Raw genomic sequence first — 27,412 nt, forward strand, 5'->3', positions numbered from 1 at the left:
ATTTTGGTTGGCGTTCTTTTGCCCATGAAACCCATTTTCCCCAGAAAATAAAACAAACCGTATTCCTTTATTTTTGCGTATTGTCCATGCACAAAGTTTCCTTGGAATTCTTCATGTCATTTACACACATTTGACATAATGTTACTAGCATTTTTGATTTTTCGTGATCAAATGTATGAACGGGTCTGTTCCCCACCCAACCGTTTTATCCAGAAAAATACGAAACACGTATCCTCATTTTACGTCTGCAATATCTGTGCACAATTTCTTTTAATTCGGTTCCCCTCTTTTTACCTCCTTTGCGTCAACTTTCGAAATTTTCGGTGAGTGCTTTTGCCCTCTAAAACCGTTTTTTCAAGAAACATAAAAACCCCGCAGTAGTAGGGGTCCCCGTATGGCCAGCCGAGTCAGCAAAAATTTTCTCGATTCTGATTGGCTGAGAGAGGTCACGTGACTTTAGGCCCCGCCCACGCGGGAAATTCAAATTTTCAGGTCACGTGGTATGACGTCATGAGTCACCCGCGGGGAAATCCCTCACTAATTTGTTCCCTTTTATGGGTAAGATGTGTGATTCTGATTGGTTGACAGCTGTCACGTGATTTTAGACCCTGGGATATTTGAAAATTCGTTCCCTTTTACGGGTAAGATGAATCCTTTGGTACCACGATGCTGATTGGCTGATAGAGGTCACGTGATCTTAGGCTCAGGGATTTTTTAAAATTCGTTCCCTTTTATGGGTAAGATGAGTGGTTTGGTACCTTGAATTTGATTGGTTGATAGCGGTCACATGATCTTAGACCCTGGGATTTTGAAATTTGGGTATCCTCTTTGATGAGTACTTTGGTACTACGATACTGATTGGCTGATAGAGGTTACATGATCTTAGACCCGCTACACGGTGAACAGGTCACATGGTATGACGTCATGTTTTACCCTTGCGGGGAAATCCATCACTAATTCGTTTCCTTTTACGGTAAGATGAGTCCTTTGATACCTGATTCTGATTGGATGATAGAGATCACGTGATTTTAGGTCCTAGGATTTTTGAAGTTAGGGTGTCCTTTCTGATGTATACTTTGGTATCGCGATTCTGATTGGTTGATAGAGGTCACATGATTTTAGACCCGTCACACGGTGAACAGATTACATGGGAAAACCCCTCACTCATTTGTTTCCTTTTACAGGTAAGATGAATGTTTTGGTACATCAATTTTGATTGGTTGATAGAAGTCACATGATCTTAGCCCCCCACAGCCCATGAGTGAAATATAGAGCGATATGTTGATGATCACCCTAGACCTGGATTTTAGAATTTTGTTCGCTTTTTATGGTTATCCTTAAAGTTCCCATGGAGGGTTCAACCTCCTCTTAAATAACCCTTTTCGGTATCATGATATTGTACTGAAGTTTACATTAAATATTATCGTTCTCTTTGACAGATAAGATGATTACCAGCTTTCTTACCTTGATGGAGATCCTGTCCTTGAATTAGTAGCCTATGTCTCTGGAAGTAACAATGGTGAAAGAGGGGTGTCGCTTGTAGATTTCTTATAACACATTGTTGTGAGTTTAAGTGATTTTTTAAACGCTCAGTAAGCGCTTCATTAATGGAAACAGTGTTGCCAGATTTTTTCTTACCGAAACTGCTCAGATTCTTTTCGAAACGGTTCCGCAGAGTGCAAGAAATTTTAAACTAAAAATTTTTCGAACTAAAAAAAAATTTTAAACAAAAATTTTCAAACAAAAAATTTTCGAACTAAAAATTTTGAAACAAAAATTTCAAAAAAATTTCGAACTAAAAATTTCGAAACAAAAATTACAAAAAAAATTTCAAACTAAAAAAATTAAACAAAAAAAATTTCGAACTCAAAAAATTGAAACAAAATTTTGTCGAACTAAAACATTTTTTAAAAACAAAAGTTTCGAACTAAAGATGTAAATCACATCTAAAAATTTTCAAATCAAACTTTTTATCGAACTAAACTTTTAAAATTTTCGAACTAGAAATTTAAACCAAGTTTTAGAAAAATCCTAAGAAATGTTTCTCCAGGAATCGAACTCAGGTCTTTCAAACCAAAGATGTGTATGCTAACCGCTTAAATGAATTCGGTTTTAATAGTGCTTGGTGGGTTTCGAACCATGGTTCTTGAAAAGGATACACTTATACTTTAAGAAAATAAATCTGACAGTGTAACGCATCCGTTCGTGGATTAAAATAAAATGCTGATAGACTTCTTTGTGTGTAGACATAGAAGTACATATGATTGAAATGCAAACGTCAGCGGATCGCATTACTTTTGTTTTACTACGAACGTGTCAGCATGATTCATGAAAAAAGCAAACATTGACATTTTCGTATGGAATATGAGGAAAATGAAATGTCGTCACAGTTACGACAAGTAGTGACATGTAGAAATCATTTGGATGATGTCATGATTGGAATTGCCATACTTGTTGTAACTATTGAGTAACGTGAATGACGTCACGATCGATTGTTACACATCGTTTTGGTTCGTGATTCATGACAAAAGCAGCGAGCGTTTTGATTGGTTCGTTGTGATGTCATTTTATAAATTTCCTCGTTTCTGATTGGTTGATGATGACATCGTTTTCGCAGCGACCTAAATAAAAATCTAAATTTCATTTTTCAAATCATACACCGCTCTCAACTATCGAGTGAGAAGGTCTGTTTTTTAAAAGTGTCTTCATTTAAGAAGCTCTACTGCACCGACTTTTTGTTCATTGAATTTGAGGTAAGTTCAGTGAGATTTTATTTTTCACACAAGATTCGAAAATCATTTTTATTTTATATTTGTGGGCGGATCACGAATACACTGTTTTACTTTTAGTACGAAATATTTAGACTATGAAGAAATTAGTGGAATGGGAAAGTGCGAGTACGAATCAGGAACCCCCACACATTAGAAGTAAGCACGATAAATGATATGGTTTAGCGTCCCTTCAGCTTAATGTTGAATGTGAACTCCCGTCGGGAATTGAGCCATGGCCAGAAAATGTGTGCGCTTAGTTTTGAAAAGAATGCATTACAGAATATTAAAAACTATGCCTGAGAATAATATGGTTCGATACCCTTTGAAACCATTATTTTATTTTAGCATCCCCTTCAGCTTAACGTGATATTCGAGCAACCGCCCGGGATTGAACCAAGGCCAGAGGTGTGTACGTCAACCATTTAGCTTAGTTTTGAAAAGAATGTATGATAACGCATGAGAATATTAAATTTCAAAAAAGTCTTGACAGCGATCCGATGTGTGAAAGCAAACCCCACCGAGGATTGAACCAGGGCCTTCCACATCCGAACCATGTACGCTAACCGCTTAAATAAAAAAGAGTGCATGAATATTTGGTTAAAAGATTTACGCTATACAGATTTTGTTTCGACAATTACGTATGTGTTACGTTAATGTTTGATGAATCTCTTCAACTTGCAAACGCATCATTTAAAGGTCGTTGTGAGTAGAAAAAATGCTTACGTGTGCTTTATCACATCTCAGTACTGTTGAAACATTCATTCATTCATGCATTCTTTTTATCACTATAGAATGGTAGGTCAGTTACATGCTGATGTAATGGTCTCGAGTTTGACAGCAATAAAACACACATTTCAGTAACATAATTATTTTTAAAAAAACTTTGATTTCTAGTACACGTGCTTTCATAATGAGATTCTGAACGTCACCGCCAGGGAATCAAACTCAGGACCTTTACATGAATTGCTTAGTTAAGAATTTATCATGAATGTTATGATTTCCTGTTTATCAGGTGATTAAGATTTTTCTTTCTTCTTTTCTTTTGTAGTAAATTCACACTGCACAATTCCTTTTTTCCCATTACATATTTGTTTTACCGTACCTGTTTGTTTGTTTTCATTTTTAACCATGGCCGAATCGGGTTTTACTGTTTGTAATGAAATCACTCGTCATTATAGACGATTTATGTACGTTTATGTATTATGAGGTGTGTACGTCAACCATTTAGCTTAGTTTTGAAAAGAATGTATGATAACGCGTGAGAATATTAAATTACAGAAAAGGCTTGACATGCCCCCGACGTGGAAAGCAAACTCACCGAGGATTGAACCAGGGCCTTCCACGTCCGAACCATGTACGCTAACCGCTTAGTCACAATAATAATAATAATAAAAAATACGCTATACAGATTTTGTTTCGACAATTACGTATGTATAACGTTACTGCTTGGTGAATCTCTTCAAATTGCAAACACATCATTTAAAGGTCGTTGTGAGTGGAAAAAAATGCTTACGCGTACTTTGTCACATCTCAGCACTGATGAAACATTCATTCATTTCATGCATTCTTTTTATCACTATAGAATGATAGGTCAGTTATATGCTGATGTAATGGTCTCGAGTTTGACAGCAATAAAACACTCATTTCAGTAACATAATTATTTAAAAAAACTTTGATTTCTAGTACACGTGCTTTCATAATGAGATTCTGAACGTCACCGCCAGGAATCAAACTCAGGACCTTTACATGAATTACTTAGTTAAGAATTTATCATGAATGTTATGATTTTCTGTTTATCAGGTGATTAAGATTTTTCTTTCTTCTTTTCTTTTGTAGTAAATTCACGCTGCTCAATTCCTTTTTTCCCTTACACATTTATCGCAATTGTACCTGTTTGTTTGTTTTCTCCTTTTATTAACCATGGCCGAATCGGGTTTTACTGTTCGCAATGAAATCACTCGTCATTATAGACGATTTAACATTGAGGTTAGAATGCTCGAAGTTCAATTCAACGCACCGCCCGTAGGAACCGATATCATACAGTATGTACATAACAGTTTCCAAGCAATGCTGGACCATTTGTTAGCCAATGTCGACGATGAGGCGATGGTTGGTTTATCGGTAATATCACCACGCAACACGAATAAACCGTTTTGGGTGAGTTTTCGCCAAGCCCGAAACTTGACACTGGAAACGATGTGGGCCTCGTTCGAAAGAGTATTACAAAGTAACAATGCATTTCTCCTGCACGAACCATTCACCGTTCATTTTCACCGTGTGGATATTCCACGTGGCTATGGCGGTTTGCGACAAGGAATACTACAAAATGAAGAGTTGTTACGTAGCAAGCGAGGGATTGTACGTGTAAAAAATCAAGATTCAAGGTGTCTGGCGTACGCCCTTGTTATTGCTATTGGCCTGAGAAAATACAAGAATGTAGATATGAAACGACATAAGCAGTATAAACATCAATCGAAATGTGTTGTGGACCAAAAAGTCGATGCGTTATGTGCAAATGCAGGAGTCAATTTGGATCATGGTGCCAGTGTAAATGAAATACGACAATTCCAGGCATACCTCAAAGAATATAAAATTACTGTGTATACCAGTTTCACAGGTCGTGATGTCATGTACGAGGGGCCCAACGATGAAAATCGCACTCCCATAAATTTTATTTGTTTGGCTGGCCATTTTGATATCATTCAATCTTTAACTGCTTGTTTTGCAACCAAGTTCTACTGTGAAGCGTGCCATAAAAAGTACAGTGAACGTAACAGACATGTGAAAAATTGTCCTGTAACGTGCTCCAAATGTCTACAGAGACCTCTATGCGACAAGAATCAAACGCTAGTGCTGTGCAACGACTGCAATCGTCAATTTTACGGCGAGGAATGTTTTAATAATCATCGTAATATTGTATATCATCAAGGGGAACCTGTATGCAAAATGGTGAAGCAATGTACTAGATGCTACAGAGTTTATTCTTTTGTACGAAGTGGACAACGCATTCATGATTGTAATGAGATTTTTTGCAATGTTTGTAAGAAGATTGTTCCAGGATCACATCAATGTTTTATGCTTCCTGATCGCCAATGCTTGAAACCTGGTGTTCCTTCACTCATGCACGCAAAGAAAGCCTTGTTGATTTTCTATGATATAGAATCTATGCAAGACACGAATATTGGCGATAATACGTATGTACACGTTCCAAATTTATTGGTTGCACAACAAGTATGTTATGCATGTGTTGAAAACGATAATATCCAGCAGTCTTGCAGTACGTGTGGTCAGCGCCAGCATATTTTCCAAGGAGAGGATCCAGTTTATAATTTTCTCCAGTACTTGCGGGAACGTCGTCCCAATATAAATAGGATTTTCTGTCTCGCTCATAACTCGAAAGGCTACGATGGACATTTTATCCTAAAGAGCATGGTCGAACAATGCCAATGGAGACCTGACGTCATATTAAATGGGACCAAGATATTGAGTTTAACCTTGAATAATCTGACGTTCATTGACTCGTTGAACTTCCTACCTATGGCATTAAGTAAATTGTCAAAAGCGTTCAATTTACCCGCAACCAAAGGCTACTTCCCGCATTTCTTCAACACCAAGGAGAATCAATCGTATATTGGATCACTTCCAGAAACGAAGTATTATGGTGCAGATGAAATGGCCGTCGAAGACAGGAACAAGTTCATGCAGTGGTACAACGATCATCGTAATGACACGTTTGATTTCCAGAAAGAAATTATCAAGTATTGTATTCAAGATGTCAATGTACTGCGACAAGCATGCGTTTCGTTTATGACGTCATTTGAAGTAGAAACCAAAGTGAATCCCTTCTTGGAGACGATCACGATTGCAAGTGCTTCCAATTTAGTATTCCGCCGGAATTTCCTCAAACCCAACACTATTGGAATTCTACCGGCACATGGCTATCGATGGAGAAGTACGCAATCGATCGCTGCAATGCAATGGCTGGCCTACATTGAAAAAACCGAAGGAAAACAAATCTTACATGCGGCCCGACAAAAAGAAGTGTTTATTGCGGGATTCCATGTTGATGGCTACTACCAAGATCCTGAGACGTTAGAGGAGCACGTCTACGAGCATGCTGGCTGCTTTTATCACGGATGTAAAGTATGTATTACTACAGGCCGTAATCAGCCCATCTATGGTAATCCAGAAGACACTATGGAATTCCGTTATGAACGAACGCAACGCAAAAATGCAAGACTGCGTGAATTGGGGTACATTGTACATGAAATGTGGGAGTGCGAATTTAATCAGTTCTTAAAACAAAATCCTGCAATGGCGACGTATCTGAAGAATCACCCGTACATGAACCGTAGACCATTAAATCCAAGAGATAGCTTTTTTGGAGGAAGGACCAATTGCGTGAAATTGTACCACCAAGTCGACGAAAAAGCAGGAGAAGTAATAAAATATTTCGATATTGTTTCACTTTATCCTTACATAAATAAGTGTGCTAAATACCCTGTAGGCCATCCTAGAATTTATCTACAGGGTGATGAAAATATACCACCAATAAATAAAGTCAATGGTCTGATCAAAATGACGATATTACCAAGTCGCCATCTTTATCATGGTCTCCTGCCTTACCGATGTAACAAGAAACTACTGTTTCCACTGTGTGCTGCGTGTGCCGAAGAAATGAACCCAGACCCTACAGCAACGTGTACGCACAATGACCAGGAGCGATGCCTCACTGGAACATGGGTATCATATGAAATACAGAAGGCAATAGAATTAGGATATCAACCGGTGGAAATTTTTGAAATTTGGGATTATGACATTGAACAATATGATCCCATCACGAAAACAGGTGGCTTGTTCACGGAATATATCAATACATTTTTGAAATCGAAAATGGAAGCGTCTGGCTGGCCCAGTTCCTGTGTCACCGAAGAAGACAAATCAAAATTCATACAAACCGTCCTGGACCGTGAAGGTATTGCATTGGATCCGTCCAAAATTGAAAATAATCCTGCACGAAGAAGTTTATCTAAGCTTTGTGTTAACGCTCTTTGGGGAAAACTTTCGCAACGTTCAAACTTTAGCCAGACCACAATTATTGATCGGCCGGAAGAATTTTATGAAAAACTCACTTCCCCCGACATTAAACTCCATCAAATTGTACCCATCAATGATACGATGCTGTATGCGTTCTGGGAGTATAATGAACATGTGCCTGTTCAATGTGTTAGGTGTCGTGTTAGGTACATTTACAACATGTCAGGCACGTCTGGAACTGTACAAGTACCTGGAAATGTTGCAGGAACGTGTTTTATATTTCGACACGGATTCTGTGATATTTACGGAGAAGCCCGGGGAGCCAACCATTGAACCTTCAACGTACTTGGGATGCTTGTCGGATGAGATGGAGTCTTATGGCCAACGAGCGTACATCAAGACATTTGTCAGTGGAGGACCGAAAAATTACAGCTTAGAAATATACAATCCGGACACCAACGTCACCAGCTACATATGTAAAATTAGAGGATTTACATTAAATTACAATGCAGGACAACAATTAAATTTCAACACGCTAAAAGAAATGATTACAAATCAATGCCGTGGACAAGTCACCATCACTATCCCCCATAAAATATGCAGAACCAAAGACCATACCATCGTCACACGCAAAGAAGAAAAAATGTACAGCATTCGATACACAAAACGTCGATTTAAAGAACTCAATTCCTACGATACGGTTCCGTACGGGTATGTTAAAAAACAGAAGATGGAACTGGAAAAAGAAGATGAAGAAGAAAAAACTGTAAACACCCAATAAGGCCACCATTTCTTTTTTCCTTTTCCTTTTTTCCACTCCTTAATCACAAAACCAACACCAAGAAGAAAAAAACGCAGTACCCACAAGAGTTCATAAATCACCACCAACACCATCAGTGGAAGAAATGTAGTCATCTCGTACCGAAAGAGGAATCTTGACCATAAAAGAGCAACACCAAGAAAAAAATGCAGTACCCAGAAGAGTTCATAAACATCCATCAGTGTTGAAATGGTGACATCTTGTACCCGAGGAGGAAGATGAGCCTAAACAGATCCATCATTTACGAGTAAGTTTTATTTCTCTCTTATCAATATTGACTCGTTTTTATTGTTTCAGAAAAAAAAGAAATTCTTAAAGTAATCCGTTGTTTCTTCTTTTTCTTTACAGGATACGTCTACAACATTCGAAGATGATGATACGCCCAAAATATTCATTAAACTAGATCCTGTATTTATTATGTTAATAAATTGTATGAGAAGAGCACATACCTTTCGTTAAAATACAACAAGTTGAAAAAAAAATGTGTTTTATTATTTCTTGAAACCCTGAACACTTGTTTTCAAATCATGGTAATCTTGAAAATTTAAGGTGGAAAATATATCCAAGATTTGGTTTACATGATTTTGTTCGAAAAATTAATTAAAGAATTTTTTAGTGTCCAAAATTTGGTTTTTAATTTAGTTCAAAAATTGATTTGAAAATATTCAAATGTGTTTACATCTTTAGTTCGAAACTTGTTTTTAAAAATTGGTTCGAAAATTTTTTTTTAATTTTTAGTTCGAAAAATGTTGATTTGAAAATTTAGTTCGAAAGTTTTTAGTTAAAATATTTTTTCGAAAAATTTTTAATTTTTTTAGTTCGAATTTTTTTTTGGGTTCGAAAATTTAAATTTTTTTTGAAAATTTTTTGCTTTGAAAATTTGGTTCGAAAGTTTTTAGTTTAAATTTTTTCGTTCGAAATTTTTTTGAAATTTTTGTTTCAAAATTTTTAGTTCGAAAATTTTTTGTTTGAAAATTTTTGTTTAATTTTTTTTTTTAGTTCGAAAAATTTTTAGTTTAAAATTTCTTGCACTCTGCGGAACCGTTTCGAAAAGAATCGGAGCAGTTTCGGTAAGAAAAAATCTGGCAACACTGTTTCCATTAATGAAGCGCTTACTGAGCGTTTAAAAAATCGCTTAAACTCACAACAATGTGTTATAAGAAATCTACAAGCGACACCCCTCTTTCACCATTGTTACTTCCAGAGACATAGGCTACTAATTCAAGGACAGGATCTCCATCAAGGTAAGAAAGCTGGTAATCATCTTATCTGTCAAAGAGAACGATAATATTTAATGTAAACTTCAGTACAATATCATGATACCGAAAAGGGTTATTTAAGAGGAGGTTGAACCCTCCATGGGAACTTTAAGGATAACCATAAAAAGCGAACAAAATTCTAAAATCCAGGTCTAGGGTGATCATCGACATATCGCTCTATATTTCACTCATGGGCTGTGGGGGGCTAAGATCATGTGACTTCTATCAACCAATCAAAATTGATGTACCAAAACATTCATCTTACCTGTAAAAGGAAACAAATGAGTGAGGGGTTTTCCCATGTAATCTGTTCACCGTGTGACGGGTCTAAAATCATGTGACCTCTATCAACCAATCAGAATCGCGATACCAAAGTATACATCAGAAAGGACACCCTAACTTCAAAAATCCTAGGACCTAAAATCACGTGATCTCTATCATCCAATCAGAATCAGGTATCAAAGGACTCATCTTACCGTAAAAGGAAACGAATTAGTGATGGATTTCCCCGCAAGGGTAAAACATGACGTCATACCATGTGACCTGTTCACCGTGTAGCGGGTCTAAGATCATGTAACCTCTATCAGCCAATCAGTATCGTAGTACCAAAGTACTCATCAAAGAGGATACCCAAATTTCAAAATCCCAGGGTCTAAGATCATGTGACCGCTATCAACCAATCAAATTCAAGGTACCAAACCACTCATCTTACCCATAAAAGGGAACGAATTTTAAAAAATCCCTGAGCCTAAGATCACGTGACCTCTATCAGCCAATCAGCATCGTGGTACCAAAGGATTCATCTTACCCGTAAAAGGGAACGAATTTTCAAATATCCCAGGGTCTAAAATCACGTGACAGCTGTCAACCAATCAGAATCACACATCTTACCCATAAAAGGGAACAAATTAGTGAGGGATTTCCCCGCGGGTGACTCATGACGTCATACCACGTGACCTGAAAATTTGAATTTCCCGCGTGGGCGGGGCCTAAAGTCACGTGACCTCTCTCAGCCAATCAGAATCGAGAAAATTTTTGCTGACTCGGCTGGCCATACGGGGACCCCTACTACTCCCCGCATTCGTTTACATTTTGCGTATTGTACATACACCAAGTTATGTTGGAATTCTTCATGTCCTTTACACACATCTGACATACTGTTACTAGCACTTTCGATATTTCGTGATCAAATGTTTGCAGGGGTCCGTGCCCCTCAACCCTTTTTTCAAGGAAAATACGAAACCATATTCCCTCATTTTGTGTCTACAATATCTGTGAACAATTTCATTCACTAGGGTTTACTTCTTTTTGCCTTTCGGGCGTCAACTTTCAAAACTTTAAGAGTGGGCTTTTGCCCCTAAAACCGTTTCTTCGCAGAAAATAAAATAACAGTATTCGTTTATTATTTTGCGTATTGTCCATACACAAAGCTTATTTGCAATTCTTCATATCCTTTATACATATCTGACATACTGTTACTAGCTCTTTGGATATTCCGTGATCAAAGGTTTGTAGGTGTCCGTGCCCCACTCAACCATTTTTTCCAGGAGAATACGAAACCCGTATTCCCTCATTTTATGTTTCCAATATCTGTTCCCAATTTCGTTCACTTCGGTTCAGTTGTTCTTGCCTTTCGGGTGTCAACTTTCTAAATTTTTGTGTGGGTTTTATATTAAAACTTTACATTATGTAACTTTTTTCTTTTTTATGAGATTATTTTTTTGGGGGGAAAGAGAAATGCTTTCCTCTGGTATCTGTTTGTTGCCATTCATTTTTTTTGAACTGCTTAAGTAGGATCATTTTGTAACTTTTGATGTCATCCAACTCCGTCACAATAATAAAATTGTCATTTTTAAAAATTTGTTTTATTCTCTTATTTGCAGTTTGCAACACTGATATATTTGTTACAATATTGAAGTTTGTTCCAACGCCTTTCGAATTCACATCCAACCCAACCGCCGAGCTTTTTGGGTTGCCTGCTATTGGAGGAAAAGGAGAATAGCAGGTGGTAATGCACTTTTGGGGTCGTGTATACATTCCCTTGAATGTTCCCTAACTCTCACACACTTGGCATAAGAGCCAAAATGGTTTGTGTGGTCCTGAATTCGTTTATATCAGCGTATTTACTATGTATGAAGGTCAAAATATTGTTTATATTGTTATAATTCGTATTAAGCTCGTTGAATCGCTTCTCAATATTTGCTATGAGTTTTCCATGAGTTTTGGCACGATCTTCAAGACTTCTGAGCTCAGCTTTAAGTGCTGAAACAATTTCATTTACTCCTTGTACCGAAACAAACCTGCTGTAGTATTTAATAGTATGTTTTAGTTTATTCTGTAGCTCCGTTAAGATAATTTGAATTGTGGTTAGGCTATCTAGTGTGGTAGTAAGGAAATTCTCGTTCAAAGGGTTCCATCTGTGTCTTAAATGTATTGAAAATGTCAGGTAAGTTAATCTGCAAAGGCTTTCTTTAGAGTTGTAATAGTGGCTTGTACTTCTTGTATTTCTTGAGACGTAAGAAGTGTATTGACCGTCTCTTCAATTAATATCAAACGTTCCTAATTGCATCAAGATAATTCGTGGTTTCAAGCAGTGTTTAAATTTACTTAAAGAGTTGCTAGATCAATCTAAGTGTGCTTTTTCATAGGACTTCCAAATCTGTTTCAATGGTGGCTACAATATACTGCAACGAGATGAAATCGTTTGGTAGCTCAAACTTCTCAACTCGTTTAAGCTCAGCTAAGAAGTCCCTTAAGCTTTTGATCTCCTGCGAGTCGATTGTATAACATCTTAGAGTGCTTTGAGATTAACTTGTATATTGGTGATCTCGATATTGATCCCAGTAGCATTTCAAACTTCCTAATCTTGCTTTGAATTTCGTAAACTTCATTGAAGTGTGGTAGCTGACCAATATCATTGCGAAGTGTATTGGTTTCTTCTTTAAAGGTACCTATACTCGCTTGAATATTTGTTTTAAGCTCATTCAGTTCGTGACGGGACGGATTGGATGATTCCAGGAGCATGACTGACAATTATCTAATCAGAAGCGTGGGAAAATTTGTACCAAAAAGTGGCGCAGAAGCCTCGTATTCTGTCCACTGTAAACAACAGATGTTAATCTATGTAAAATGGCATCTAGTAATAACTCATAAACTAAAACGAACACAAATACTAAAAATTAATGGATTTATTTTCCCATTGTGGCTAGTATTAATTCACTTCATAAGAAAATTATACAAAAATATGGATTCAAAATTGCATTCAAATCACCAATAATCTTAAGAAACCATTACGAGTAGCAAGTTACAAAAATTACTATTAGATGATAAGGTAGATTCGTGTATACTAGACTGTATGTGATTGCAACCGATCATATCATATGTTAATTCGTATGACAAAGAGGAACATACAATACATCCTAGAATCAGAGAACACGTTATGTTCTCCAAAGACAAGGACACATTTTACATAAATATATTTCTCATTTATGGAGGGAAGATTTGTATACGAATGTTATTTCATCAGAAAAAAAGGTCCAAAATTGAATTTATAAATAAAACGAAATTTCCAGTTTTAGTTCCACGATTATGTTCTTTAGCTGAAAAGACGGGTGATTATGAAATGATTAGTACGATGATGCGAAAAGAAACGGGAGAATCCCGAGAAAACCCACGGACAGGATGTTGTTCACACAAACTTGTTTGGCCTGATATCCAGAGAGGGACTCCTTGCATCAGAGATGAGCGTTCTACCAGTGTGTCACGGTAACTCCAAAACGCAATTTAGATAAAAATTAGACAGGATTTTGCACCGCGATATCAGCAGGAAAACAGTAGTCACATAAAAACTTTCAAATCGAAGTATAACAATATTGGTTGTTACAACAAAATAAGATTGAAGCCATGTTGCAAATATTCCTTCTTAAACATGAAAAAGTGACATTTATGCATGTTTATTTTAGGCGTGCTATAAATGAAAGACACTTCATATTTCGAGAGGAAAGAACATTCAGCAAAATGTAACTAGTTTATGTTCAATATACTTCTGAGGAATTGGTCTGTAGATAAGTGTAAAACATTCAATCGAAATTAAGGCCAAGACTAAATTAAATTTACAGAATTAAAGTACGAAATGCCATTCTTTATTATGGAATATGAGAGAGAAAAAAGTACAAACCTCAACTTACCACAGCTTTATAAATAATTTCTTTCCGTAAGAACTTATGCTTCCCTGAATCTTTATCGAAAAGACCCCAATCCATCTTTATGTCCCATGCGAAGGAATAAAATGTTGCTGACATTTTTGCTGCCAGCCACAGGAAAAAGAACGGATTATCAGAGGCACTCAAGTAATTAACTGAAATATATTTAAAGATATCCCATGGTAAATGTAAAAGCAAACTTTGGATTTAATATTTCTAAATAATTGAAAAAAAATATTTGCATAATATCAAGACTACTATGTCAAGTCAACTTTTCTCTGAAAATGCTTGTCTGTCGTTAAAATGAACTTTGAGGTGGATACTACCTATGGCTGAAACGGTACCGTGTAACACCCATTAGATCTAGATGAAAAATGGCATCAAAGTTAGCCTGTTATGCTAAACTCTGTTAAGTTCGCAGTTGATGCTCTTCTGAACAAGCATTTTGGGCCTACCTGGGTCTTCGACCAATCATTGGAGTATTCCAAGTCAGTCACTTTTAATGAAGCTGCTTCAAGACCAAATGCCTCTTTAGATCAATATTCTGATAACGATTGTTCTAAGAAAAGTGATTGGATTTGAGTACATTGTATGCTTATGTTAATAAATTCATGATGTTTAAAACTGAATACACTCATAAACCCAATTTACTTAATTTCAAAAAACACAACGTTAGAAAGTCAAACAAGATATGAGAAGTTTTTCAAGGAATTTTAAACTCATTTTTAAGTTTTTGTTATGCTAAACCCGTTAAATCATATATATATATATATATATATATATATATATATAACGCTTTTCCAATATGTTTTCAACGGGGGCGCGGTGGCTCAGTGGTAGAGCGTTCACCTCCGGTGCTTGGGGTCCCTGGTTTGATCCCAGCTCGCGCTGTGTGGACTTTGTGGTGGACAAACACCGTACTCGTGGGTTTTCTCGGGGTTCTCCCGTTTCCTACCACTTTCTTCATTCCACCATTTCACTCATTTCTCATTATCACCGTCCTCTTTAGCCTAACCGGCATAACCGTGGGACGTTAAACTTAAAGATTTCATTTTCATTTTTTTTCAATATGTTTTTTCTTACCTGCATAGGATTCATTTAACAATGTAAATGTTGTAACAATAAAAGCTGTGGAATATTTTCCTGCATTTACAAGGTGAGGAAACCATTCCTTAGTGTCGGCATACCTCCGAAGACATTGAACAAATCTCCACCAGTAAGGCAAAACACCCACAATAGATTTTATGAAGGAATTTCTTTTCACGTATTCTTTATACTCTGCAAAGAGGGAATTAATTAATGCTATAAAATATTAACAGTAATATCTCGTGGCATTGTACTGCTAATTTCATTTATTTGTATCGTTTTGAATTATTAGACGTACACGTGAAACAAATTGCATTTAAAACGTCAGAAAAACATATAGAGTGTCCGGGAGCAAAAGTCCGCAGGGGGCAAAAGTCCTTTTTGGGGTTTTGGGGTACTTTTTGTTGGAGTTGTGCAAGACTGCTTGTGCTGCAGAAAGATTAAATGGCAGCGGTGTACTGTCCATGTTAGTAAAGGTGTGCGATGAATTTTTTTTAATACAATGAGGTAAATTACATTCTGTTTTACTTTGAAGTAATATTTTGTTTTACGGGAAATAGTACTACAGTCCGTAGGAGAAACCGCGACTTATTTTATTGCTGTTTCATATGGAAACACTTCTTGAGTAACAATATACACTATCTTCCCTTTTCCCGGTATCAGTTATTACGTCAGCATTTCATTGTAATTAAAACAAGTGCGAATGGGGCAAAAGTCCGATTTTTTGTGGGGCAAAAATCCGAACGCGGATTTTTGCCCCAGCTCTCAAATTTGTAAATATTATTATTCTTAAATTTAAATTCCAGTTTCTCACAGTAGGCCTATTTAAATTCGTTTGCTACGTAGGCTTTCTTCAGCTGAACTAAAGCAATGTAGACCTGTATGGAGGTTGATCTTTGAATTTGAGCAAACCATGCTCAACACTGATTAGTGCACCGATGGCACCAAGGACACTAGTCACATTTCAGCGATGTAAACAGAGCCTAGGATTAATAGTCAGTAGTGCTAACACATACCTGTTTGTATTGCTGAATTCATCTGTTGAGGTGTGAAAACTGCTCTTGCAGTCATTTGGTTCATCGGTGCTGGGAGAGATTTGTACTTTCCTATTAGAAACACTACGAAAAGAGCTACGTACTGTTCGAGAAGAAAAAGAGAAGGGTCCTAAGAAGTCAGCCTCACGGAAGAAATTGTTTGCATCCGCTGAAAGTTCAACTTCAAAAGTAGTGGAATATGTATGCCCATTGTGTAAAGGCAAATACGTCGAGCCACCGGATGAGAACTGGATAATGTGTAATTCGAGCGAAGAATGGTGGCATCATGATTCCACAGCTTATGAAGGAGGCCAGTTCGTATGTGACAAGTGCCTAGACCCAAGCCCGGTTTTGTAATTATTTCACTTCTTTTTTATGTGCTTTTATAATAAGTGGGATAATTTCTTCTTTTACTCTAACTTTGTTGATGAAAAGTTAACACGAAGTTCATGCTTCGTATGTTTTTATGTGTGTTTTTTTAAAAATAAATAACTGGGATAGCCTAATTTGTTCTTTTAGTGTAACTTTTCAATACGAGGGGAAAAAATCCATGCTTTGTATGTTCTTGTGGTATTCGTAAATAAGTGGGATAATTTCTTTTTTCCTAGTTTAACTTTATCAATACGAAGAACAACTTCATACTTTGTGTTTATTGAGTTTTTATCAAGTGAGATAAACTTATCTATTTGCTTAGTCTACCTTTTTTCTTTTAATACGAAGAATCACTTCATGCTTCGTATGCTCTTTGTTTACCTTAAAATTCTCGTAGCAAGCAAAATAATTGAATAAAATGCCTGTATGTCGATTTCCTACGTCATGTATTTCAGCGGACTTTTGCCCCATTGCGATAGGACTTTTGCCCCCTATACTGGGGTAAAAGTCCGAATTTGTCCATCCTTTTTTTAAAATTGCTGTATCTTATTAAGTAACATATTGGTAGGCTTCCTAGCACCTTCGAAATATAGAGGAATGTTCCCATATACTTCTGTGCGAAATTCGTTATCTTTCGGCTCCAGCGCAACTCAAACACCAAACTGCGGATTTTTGCCCCCGCTTACTCTACGTCTGAAGAAATAAATAATGTTATTACAAACAGATACAGTATGTGATACATATCCCTGTAACCGTATTTACTAGGAATGCAATGTATATACCCGATTGCAATGAAATGAGCTGAGCGAGCTTAAACTACGTAATCAGTTTATTGTTAATTGTTCACAAAAAAATCGCGTGAAAACTTTTTCCCCATGTTAAGTCTATGCAAGCGTTTTTCGGTGATTATTCCTCGATGGTACATCGAATTTTTGATTTCGACCTATGTTCCCACTCAGCACGACATACTCTATCAGCGTGCTAAATTTGGTTGAGATCGGCCAAACGGTCTAGGAGGAAGCGTTTTTCGGTGATTATTCCTCGATGGTACATCGGATTTTTGATTTCGACCTATGTTGTCACTCAGCACGACATACTCTATCAGCGTGCTAAGTTTGGTTGAGATCGGCCAAACGGTCTAGGAGGAAGCGTTTTTCGGTTATTATTCCTCGATGGTACATCGGATTTTTGATTTCGACCTATGTTGTCACTCAGCACGACATACTCTATCAGCGTGCTAAGTTTGGTTGAGATCGGCCAAACGGTCTAGGAGGAGTTCGCGGACAACCAAACGGCTAACCCGAGTATAAGAGCTTCGCTTCGCTTAGCTCTATTAATTTAATATTGTTTTACTCGTAAATTTTCTAAAAGTTACCATTACGTTTTTTTTTTCAAATGGAAATGTATTTTCTAATGATTTTGCATATACAAACATTCTATGTCTTACAGAATCTTGAAAAGATAATCTCTTACGTATTCACCAGTTTTCTTAAAACCTTCTGCAATGATAATTAAAAATAGATATTTTTAAAGAATATATTCTTAATAAGTTTTATAGTCTTATAACGATGGAGTAGCCATCACATTCAGCAAACAAAAATCTACATCTATAAAAGGGGTCCTTAGCGATAACTTTAACAGCTTTTTCTGCATTTTTTCTGTTCAAAGTAAAGAATAGATGTGGTATGTACACGAGGTAAAAAGAAAAAGCATATTGCAAGAGAATAATAGTTGATAACCATGATTTAGATTCAGTTTATCTTCTTATCACTACTCTATTACACATTTCTGTTTAAACGTCAAAAATGACAAATACATAAAATATGAAGAAAAAAATAATAATTACGTTTGCAAATCAAAACATAAGTGTCATACTAAAAGAATAAATACAGTACAATATAGGCAGGGCCGTAACTTGTGAGGGCAGGGGAGAAACTGCCCCCAAGAGAAGTTTCCCGCCGTTCGAGGGGAGCCCACTTTAAGACAAAATTTTCTTACTCCATATACGATACGAACATGAAATTATAAATGAAACATCCAAAAGGTTCACTACATTACATAAACAAAACAGCACAAAACAAAAATAAGTCATGAGCACATTTCAGTAAAAAAAAAAAGTCTACTCTTACGGGCCCTAGAAATTATATTTATTCGTATGGCTTTTACATTTGTCAATATTGTCCCCTTAATTAATTTGTCATGTATGGAACGAGCCCAGGGGCGTAACTAACGCCCCGCAGACCTTGCCGTGCGGGAGGGCCCACAAAGAGTAAGAGAAAATGGAAAGAAGGGGCCTATTTTCGAATTTTGTGGAAGGTCCCACGCGAACAATTTTTTCTAGGGGACCCTAATGCTTGACCCCCCGCAGAAAAAATTAATTGAGTTGGGTTGACTGAGTTTAACGCCCCTTTCAGCAGCGAGGCTATATGAGACGTGGACCTACTGATTAACGTGAAATCCAAACCACATAAGCTCCTGCCGGGAATCAAACCCGGGTCTCCCACGCCAAAGGCGCGTACGCTAACCGCTTAGCCACGAAGGAGCTCCAGAAAAAATTTGTTACGACGGTGAATATAGGGTGCAATAAAGTCTTGCAAGCATAGCAAGCAATACAAATTCGTATAATACTACACTGTATACACGAGGATAATCACATAACCATATAAGGAACACAACATAAAAACTCTACAAACAGTTTCAATAACTTAACAAAAATATGTAAACAAATATATATATATATATATATATATATATATATATATATATATATATATATATATATATATATATATATATATATATATATATATATATTAAAATTAGTTTTCAATAGTGGATCGTAAAATAAGACTCACTGTTTTGTTAGATACTATTTTTTAACTGTTTTTCGGAAAAATTTAATAACTGTTTGCATTCAGCGAGTATAAAACAACTTTTAAGCGCATATTCTGAAAATAAGAAGTTATTACACTTAAATCATTATTACTTGTTTAGAAATAAAACGCACATTAATGTGTATGTTCCTTTTTTACTCGTATTGCAATTAACGTAAAAGAAAATTACTAGATTTATAAAAATAAACTATTTCTATTTTAAATTGAATATTCCCTAGTAGCAAGACAACTTTCGGCAAGTTGGCGCATGCTTAGCTTTCGGTTTTCTACGCTTACACTTGAAAGGTATGCTTCATACAATCTTCCTTCTGTTGTACTTGCAAGCAAGGTTTTAGACCCTTCACAGAGCGTCATAGCATCACTGGGTGTTCATTGCCTATGACTTGACTTAACTTGTAAAATGCTTGCGTCAAGCTTGAATGGAATACTGAATGCAAGGTTGTCCCCATGTAACTTCGTTACTGGAAACCAGCTTGCGGCATGTTTGCACGTTTTCCAATCAAGCTGGATACAAGCTTGGCCGACTGGCAATTCAAGCTTAAAGCAAGCGATTTGCAAGTTGTCTCTGCTATTAGGGTTCATATAAGTAAGATTAGTTAACTATTCAAAAGTTTCAAATTAAACCGCTTAATTTAGTATCATGCAAAGTGTTAAATCAGTTCTATTTCTTCATATTAGGCCAAAGAATTAGGCCTTCTGTAAGGCTCTCATAAGTATTTTAGTGTTTTTTGAAAACTTTTTTTTTTCATTATCACAAACATAGTGCAAATATTACTTAGTGGTGTGTATGATTCCAAATCACGCGGAGTCGCCGGAGGCTCAGTGGCAAAACGTCTACCTAATCCCTGTTCAGCGTAAGCTCTAAACTCCGATAAACAAAATATTTGTATCCTTCCGCTTGTCAGAAATACGATTGGCTAGTGATGTATCACTCCCACTCCCCACGGGGAGGAGTAACTTATACACGTGCATTTTGACATTATCGTCTCGCGTTAACCAGATACTTACAGCAGCAGCAGAAAAGAAAGAAAGAACTCGAAGGATTTTTTTAAAAGATGAATTTCGCTGGTAAACAATTGTTGCTTAGTGAGTAAAGGTTTACCTTGGTGTTTCACCCAACACTCGCGGAACCGGGATTCATGCCAGCCGTCTTTCAGGCTTGAAAGCAGAACACGCCTTCACAGTTGAATTGGCGCCATAATTACTGCGCATACTTAGTGTTTGTTTGTATTGTTTCATTAGCCACACTCGACTGCAGTATTATTAGATAATCCTATTATATTTTTGTCATTTATAACAATGTAGCAGTTTTATATGAAGCTTCATAGTGAAAGTAATAATCAAATCATATGAACTATTTGCGAGGGAGTACAAGCGTCGGTAGGCCATTAGCAAATCAGCTAGATCTAGTTTCACATGGCTTTGTTTATCGCAGTTTAGAGCTTAGGTCGAACAGGGTTTAGTTCGCTCCCCAGCTATAAGTTTGTGGTGGACAACACTGTGTCTGTTGGTTTTCTCGGAGTACTCTCGTTTCCTCCCACAATCTCATTTCATCAATTTTTTCCATCATAATTTACTTGCTTGATCATCCGGAAGGCTTTGACAATAATGTTCTTGTTTTGTTCGACATAGTCACAGAAGTGAGCCTGAAGAGATATGATATACATAAAAATCGTAGCACAGGCGGAGCTATGGGGGCATTGTCCCCCCTCTCAACTTTTTGCCAAAAAATAAATATGCCACCTATAAGATGGCCACCTACCAAGACCTATCAACACAGGTCCGAGACCGACCAAAAGGTTTGTCCCCAGTAGAAAGTTCCTAACTCTGCCCATGAATCGTAGTCACTTGCTAAAATACCTCTTCTTGAAAACTCTCAATAACAACAACAAATCTATTTTATCAACTTGACTAGTGCCGTTTAAGACATTGCTTATACATAAGTTTAACAGGAATGAGTGGAAAACCATCAATATACCTCTTCGACGTTAAAGGATACGATATAAACACATGACTGCCTTTGAATGAGGCAAAATGTTTTGGGTACAGGATGGTGACTCATCGTGCCCCGAAACTGATGGGCATTCAAACATACCACTACGATAGCGATGTATGTATAAAAGCGATGGACAAAAGAGAACTTTACACAGAGACGATTGGGTAGTGGACCGCGAAATATGATCACATCACGATATGACAGACATTTTGTCCGTATGGCCGTAATTGACCCTACGGACTCGTCCACAGTGTTACCTCGGGGCGCTGGAGAACGGTAATTAGGCTTCTCTGTGTTGAGAGTTCAACGGCGCCTACTGAATGCTGGACTGGTGGCATCTATGCCTTCGTGTCGGCTTCCATTAACCAAGATCCCCAAACGCCTCACGCTATAATGGGCGAGTGAACACTACCCCTGGCGTGATTAGCGTTAGACGCTCGTATTTTTGGAAAGTCCTGCTCCAAGCTATCCTATACTGATGGGCGTATACACATTAGAAAATCGTAGTGAGTTCAATATGCCAACTGCTATTTTTAAGGGTCATTGTGGGGGAATCTTAGAATGATAGTGTGGGTAAATCATTGAGTACAACATGTGATATCTGACCAATGACCGTTACATAGAGGGCACTATCATATTATTCCTTCACGTAATTCCGGTCATGACCGTGCCGGACGCTGTATTTTAGCAGCACAACGTTCGGACACATGCAACCTAGGAATATGCAAGTCTTCCTCGAGGAATGATGAATATCATTGCTTCTCTGCCCGGCACGGTCGCCTGACAGGTCGCTCATCTAAATGTGTGAGATGTAGTAAGTTTCTGTCTTATTTGTCACGAGTTCCTAGCAGACAGTATCTATATCTTGTGAACTTGTACACAAACAACATGGCAGGAAATTCCTCAGGAACACATAAAATGTCTGTTTGATTACATGCCACGAAATACATAGGCTTTAGTTGCCTCACGAGAATGCTTTACCCATACTGATTTATCAAGATTAAAAGTGTTGTACAACTCTGAAATTGTAATCATTTCTGTGTAGTCATGTTACGAATCTCTGGTTTAAAAATCATTCTATTTACAAGTGTCTTTCTGAGGGACACAATGTTCGTAGTTTGTACTGTTTACAGCAGGATTTTTTTAAAGAATAAACGACGATCGAATTCATATCGCAAAGTGTTAAAAAAAAAGGCATGAAATAGGAAATAGGATAACAACAGGACATTTTTTTCTCGTTGCTTGTTGGTCAACAACCATAGCTAAACGGCGTGACAAACATCTTGGCATTTGAAGGCGGCGCTCCAAGTTCCCTTTAAATGCTGCTAGCAAATGAGAGGCCAGCGGTATTGCCACGTTTATTTTGTACACATCCACGTCTATCCCCTGTCACCTGCTTGCGCTGTAGTTTGTCTCCTTAGTCATAGCTACCCTTTACCCTTTACCACTTGGCAACGTCGCGCCAGAGCTTGCGTTTTATTCGTTGAGCTGAAATGCCAAGACGTTTGTCACAGGCTTTAGAGTGTACGATTCTTTTAAAGATTGAGGCCCAACGTGGCGTAGTCGCTGACGCTCTCGCCTTTGGGTGCGTGCGGTCCCGGGTTTGATTCCTGGTGGGGCCACTTGATCGAAAAAGTGTAACAGCTTTTTCAGGCCAGAAATCTTAAGTGAGGTTTTTCCTGGGTTTCCCTCATTCACACCACACAAATGCCGGGATGGTACCTAACATAACGGTCCCAGGACGCTTTCTTCCTTCCTTCCCTTTCATCGGATAGTGTGCTTACCGAGGGACGTCATCCCTCATATACGTGACGGGCTAAATGGCCTAATTCCTGATCCTAATCTTTTTAAAGATGCACATCGGGATCTTCTTTAGCGGAGTGAGAAAGCGTGGATGCTTTGAGTATTTTCTGGAACTGATCATCTATCTGCATCTATCGTCAGAGCTGGAGAGAAAAAGTAGTAAAGAATATGCCACGTTTTGTTGAAATTACAACATTTAGACCCTATTATGCGAATGACAAACTAACACGTGTAAGGTAGATATTTATAACATACTATACTTGCTATAGCACATTTGGTGTATAGTTTGGGTACTATTAGTGCCAGTTGAGGAAACTTTTGTGCCCCTGGGTCCCTGGATTAGGGACCATAGTTCCTGGGTCAGGAGTGCATAGGACCACTCAGAGGTCACTGAAATACTTTATTAACCTCCTACAATAGATTCAAGTAATGCTGGTAAGATTTCTCCTTGTCATAAGGCTAAATGTTTCTTCTTATCCAATATTTTTTATTGTCAACGAGATAACGGGGCGTGTTCTTGTAACGTTTCATTCTTGCCTTCTGCGCACTTGTCAATGGAATATTGCCTTTTAAGACATTATAACAACATTCATAAATGCTATGGATTAATGAGGCGTCTGCATTGGCAATAATACCTTTATGCAATCTCGGTTTATCTTTGTGCAGAGCACGCAGCAGATCTGCGTGTTTCACTCCAGGAGAATCATGATAAACCTAATTTTAAAACCATAATATGCAAAAATAAAGCATAATTATTGGAAAATTAACTACTTGTTTAATTGTTGGTTTAATTATTGTAACTAAGACTTAATTTATTATATTATTACTTGTAAGTCTCCCATACGTCCCGTAAAAAACGGTACAGTCCCGATTTTGGGCCTAAGTGTCCCGCGTCCCCATAAATTTAGTCGGGACAGGCAAACGTCCCGTATTTTAATCCATTCCCATTTCTGCTATCAATATCAGCTTATTCGAAAAGTGAAAAATTCAGAAATTCTGACATTTGCTGGGAATCCTGTAATTAGTGAATGAACAATAAACTGTAACATGTAACAACTTCGAGGTCGAGCAAGTTATCAGACCACCCTCTACGATTTGTAGCGAGTAAGCCAATAGACTCGCAGTGTAGAGTTACAGATGTTCATTAGCAGTCTAGGGGTTCAGTAATCTTTGATAAAGTGCACGAGCTACGCTGACGTTGAAAATACATTACAAGTGGTGTTAAAATTGTGTATAAAGAATACCTAAACTGAAGTGTACGTTTTCTTTAATTTGAAGGAGAAGTACCCGTTTCTGAAAACAACGATGTTGAACCATGAAGCTGACTGCAAAATCTGCGATGTTACATTTTCCATTGCACCTGGTGGAAACTCGGACACTCTCCAACACCAAAAAACAAGCAAACATAAGATGACTTCAAGTACTGTACTTCTACACCTCGAACACAGGGAAAATGAGTGACTCTCTCTCCAGGAAGGCATTAGATAAGTTAACAAGAATTATAAATAATCTGTTTGAGAGGCTAGGAGCACATTATTGTGCTTTGGTCTAGGGCTTAGAAATATGTAAATCAGACCCTGACAATTACACACGATGCAGGGAGAAAAATCAGCCAAGTTTTCAACAAATTAAACTGACAAACATAATTTTGGCAAATACAGCCACGCAGGGGTGCCCATCCCCCCCAAAGCTGATGGCGCACTCCCCCCCAAAACTAACAACCTCTTCCCTCCTCAAAACTCAAGTCCTCTAAAAACAATTGCCCAGTGTAGCAGTAGTTTTTATAGTACTAGTAATTGTTATTTTTGTTGTTGTTTTTATTTTCTGTAGTAGTATTATAGAATGCTTGTAGTAGTAGTAGGGGCAGTAGTAATTATAAAAATGGCATTACTTTTATTAGTAGTCTTGGTAGTGTACAATACTAAATATGTTCTATAAGGATATTGAAGGGTATAAAAACTTCTACACACTGTGTATGGCACAGGTATTCTTTTTTTTTTTTTACAATTAGTAGTATTATTTTTTTATTTACAAAATATTGATATAATTCCCTTGTACATGAAAAGTAAGACGCAAGTTACAAGTTATTGAGTTTGATACCAAAAGAAAATGTTATCCTCGAAATTGGCCTACAAAAAGAAGTGATATCCAACAAAAAAATTCCTGTAAAAGAGCCAAGTACAAGTGGCCTTAAAAAGAATTGAAACCACAAAAATAGGCGCCAAGTTCTGGTGGACAACAGTTACAAACACTCACTAGCTCACTTCAAATTTAGATTTGAAACTTGGCTGTTGTCTGTATGGTTACCACTAGCTCACAATTATGTCAAACTACTTTATAATTTTCAACAGACAACATAGGCAAGTTTCAAATCTAAATTTGAAAGTGATTCCTTGAGTGTTTGTAACTGTTGTTCACCAGAACTTGGCGCCATCCTTTCATATAGCAACTTGCGCGGTACTTCATTCATAGAGTTTCTAAGCAGGGGGGAGGGGGATTCATTCTCGAGATTTTAAAAAAAATCGCATCGTGTTCCAATGTTATTCTGACGACAGCAAAATTACTTATTCGACATTAGACTAAAATTCTTCCCCATTTTTTTTTATTCCCCCCAATTTTTTTTCTCTATGGCACAACTTGCGCCATTCATCCCTCCTGTGGGCGGCCCTTCTCTCTTAAAACGAACCAACCTTTCCTTTCATACGGCTACTTGCGTGGTACTTGATTCATCAAGTATCGAAGCAGGGGGCACGGGGGTTCACCCCGGAAAATTTTTGAAAATTAGCTTCTCAAAATCGTGTTTTAATGCTAATCCGACAGTAAAATTGCTAGTTCGAAAGTAGAGTAAAATCCCCCCCAAAATTTTTCTCAATGGCGCAGCTTGCGCCATACATCCCCCCTGTGGGCGGCCCTGCAGCCACGTAAATAAATATTGCTAATCGCGCGAAGAATTTTGAAGGTAGATTGTACTACTGATTTAAATAAAACGAAATTATTTGCATATTGTTTTCACGTAAAGCATTTCTATAACACGTCATCTTGAGTTTTTAAGGCGATTCTTTTGTAGTTGCATGGTAAATATCTTCACTCTGTACAATTAATTGCAGGGAACAGAGAGAAAAGTAGTTTAGGGAACTTTCGCCTACTATACTGTTGTTCATAACCAGAGTTACAGTTCATTGGATTATGTTGGACAGTTTTTTCTTTTGTGGGGGGGGGGATCGAAGGTGTCCCGTACTCTCATGGAAAAAATATGGCAGGTTTAATTACTTGCAACAATGAAAAGTTAGGTATTTCGACAATTGATTTTGTAAAGTAAAAAATTATTTTCTCATATTTCTATACTGAAGTATCGAACTTAAGAAAATAAAAACAACTGCAATTCTGTGAAGAACAGAACAACAATTAAAATCACCACATTACCGTAGGCCTATGTAACCTTTAAAGGTCAGTGCCCACTTTGAATCAAAGTAATTCGGAACCTACAGTACTTCAGCTAACTTGAGAGAAACTTTTTTACGCCCAATTGTATTTCTGAACTGTAAAAGATCGAGTCTGACAAGAAAATATTGAGATTTATTTAAAACTTGGAATTAATTAACCTCTTAATAGTGGTACAGATGAAAAAAACAGAATTCTGTCATACTAGGCCTGTAATTGGTGTGAAAGAAATTGTGATGTATAAAATATTAATTTATATAACCTACGTTATAGATGGAAAATAAGGAATTCAGAATAATATTTGCGTTCCATTATTTATATGAACACAGCTTTAAAATAAAATATAATAAAGCAAAATTTTGCACAAAGATAAAGCATAATTTTCGAAAAAAAAATCATAAGATGGGATTCTCTACTGACGAATTATACATTTTCTCTTCCAATGTACCTCTTTATTTCAAATTACCTTCTATTCTTTCGAAGTTCCCAGTATTCTTAAAATAAAAGCAAATCATTACGGCAATATCTTCTAAAGCAGTAGCCATACTTGTTAATTGATCAGCCAACCAGAAATCAGCGAATGTTACATAGAACAATGGGGACATGAGAATTCGATACTAGAACGAAAAATTTTTAATCAGAGAATACCATTACCAACTAACAAATATCAAAATTATTCAACCAGAGGTATTCACTC

The 27,412-nt window shown here is 37.1% G+C and overlaps 1 protein-coding gene across 2 annotated transcripts in view; it reads right to left on the reverse strand.

The window, feature by feature from the left end:
- Positions 1 to 27,412, reverse strand: part of LOC145685977 (solute carrier family 53 member 1-like) — a 178,176-nt gene that overhangs the window by 76,013 nt on the left and 74,751 nt on the right. For both annotated transcript variants that reach the window (XM_081758777.1, XM_081758778.1), the window contains exons 7-9: positions 27,182 to 27,332; positions 15,173 to 15,367; positions 14,075 to 14,244 (exon numbers count right to left, since the gene is read on the reverse strand). In XM_081758777.1, coding sequence (XP_081614903.1) covers positions 14,075 to 14,244; positions 15,173 to 15,367; positions 27,182 to 27,332 — 516 coding nt within the window. The remainder of the gene's footprint in view (positions 1 to 14,074; positions 14,245 to 15,172; positions 15,368 to 27,181; positions 27,333 to 27,412) is intronic.

This window comes from Thermobia domestica, chromosome 5, assembly GCF_964235325.1.
Source record: "Thermobia domestica chromosome 5, izTheDome1.hap1.1, whole genome shotgun sequence".
In the NCBI taxonomy this organism is placed as follows: domain Eukaryota; kingdom Metazoa; phylum Arthropoda; class Insecta; order Zygentoma; family Lepismatidae; genus Thermobia; species Thermobia domestica.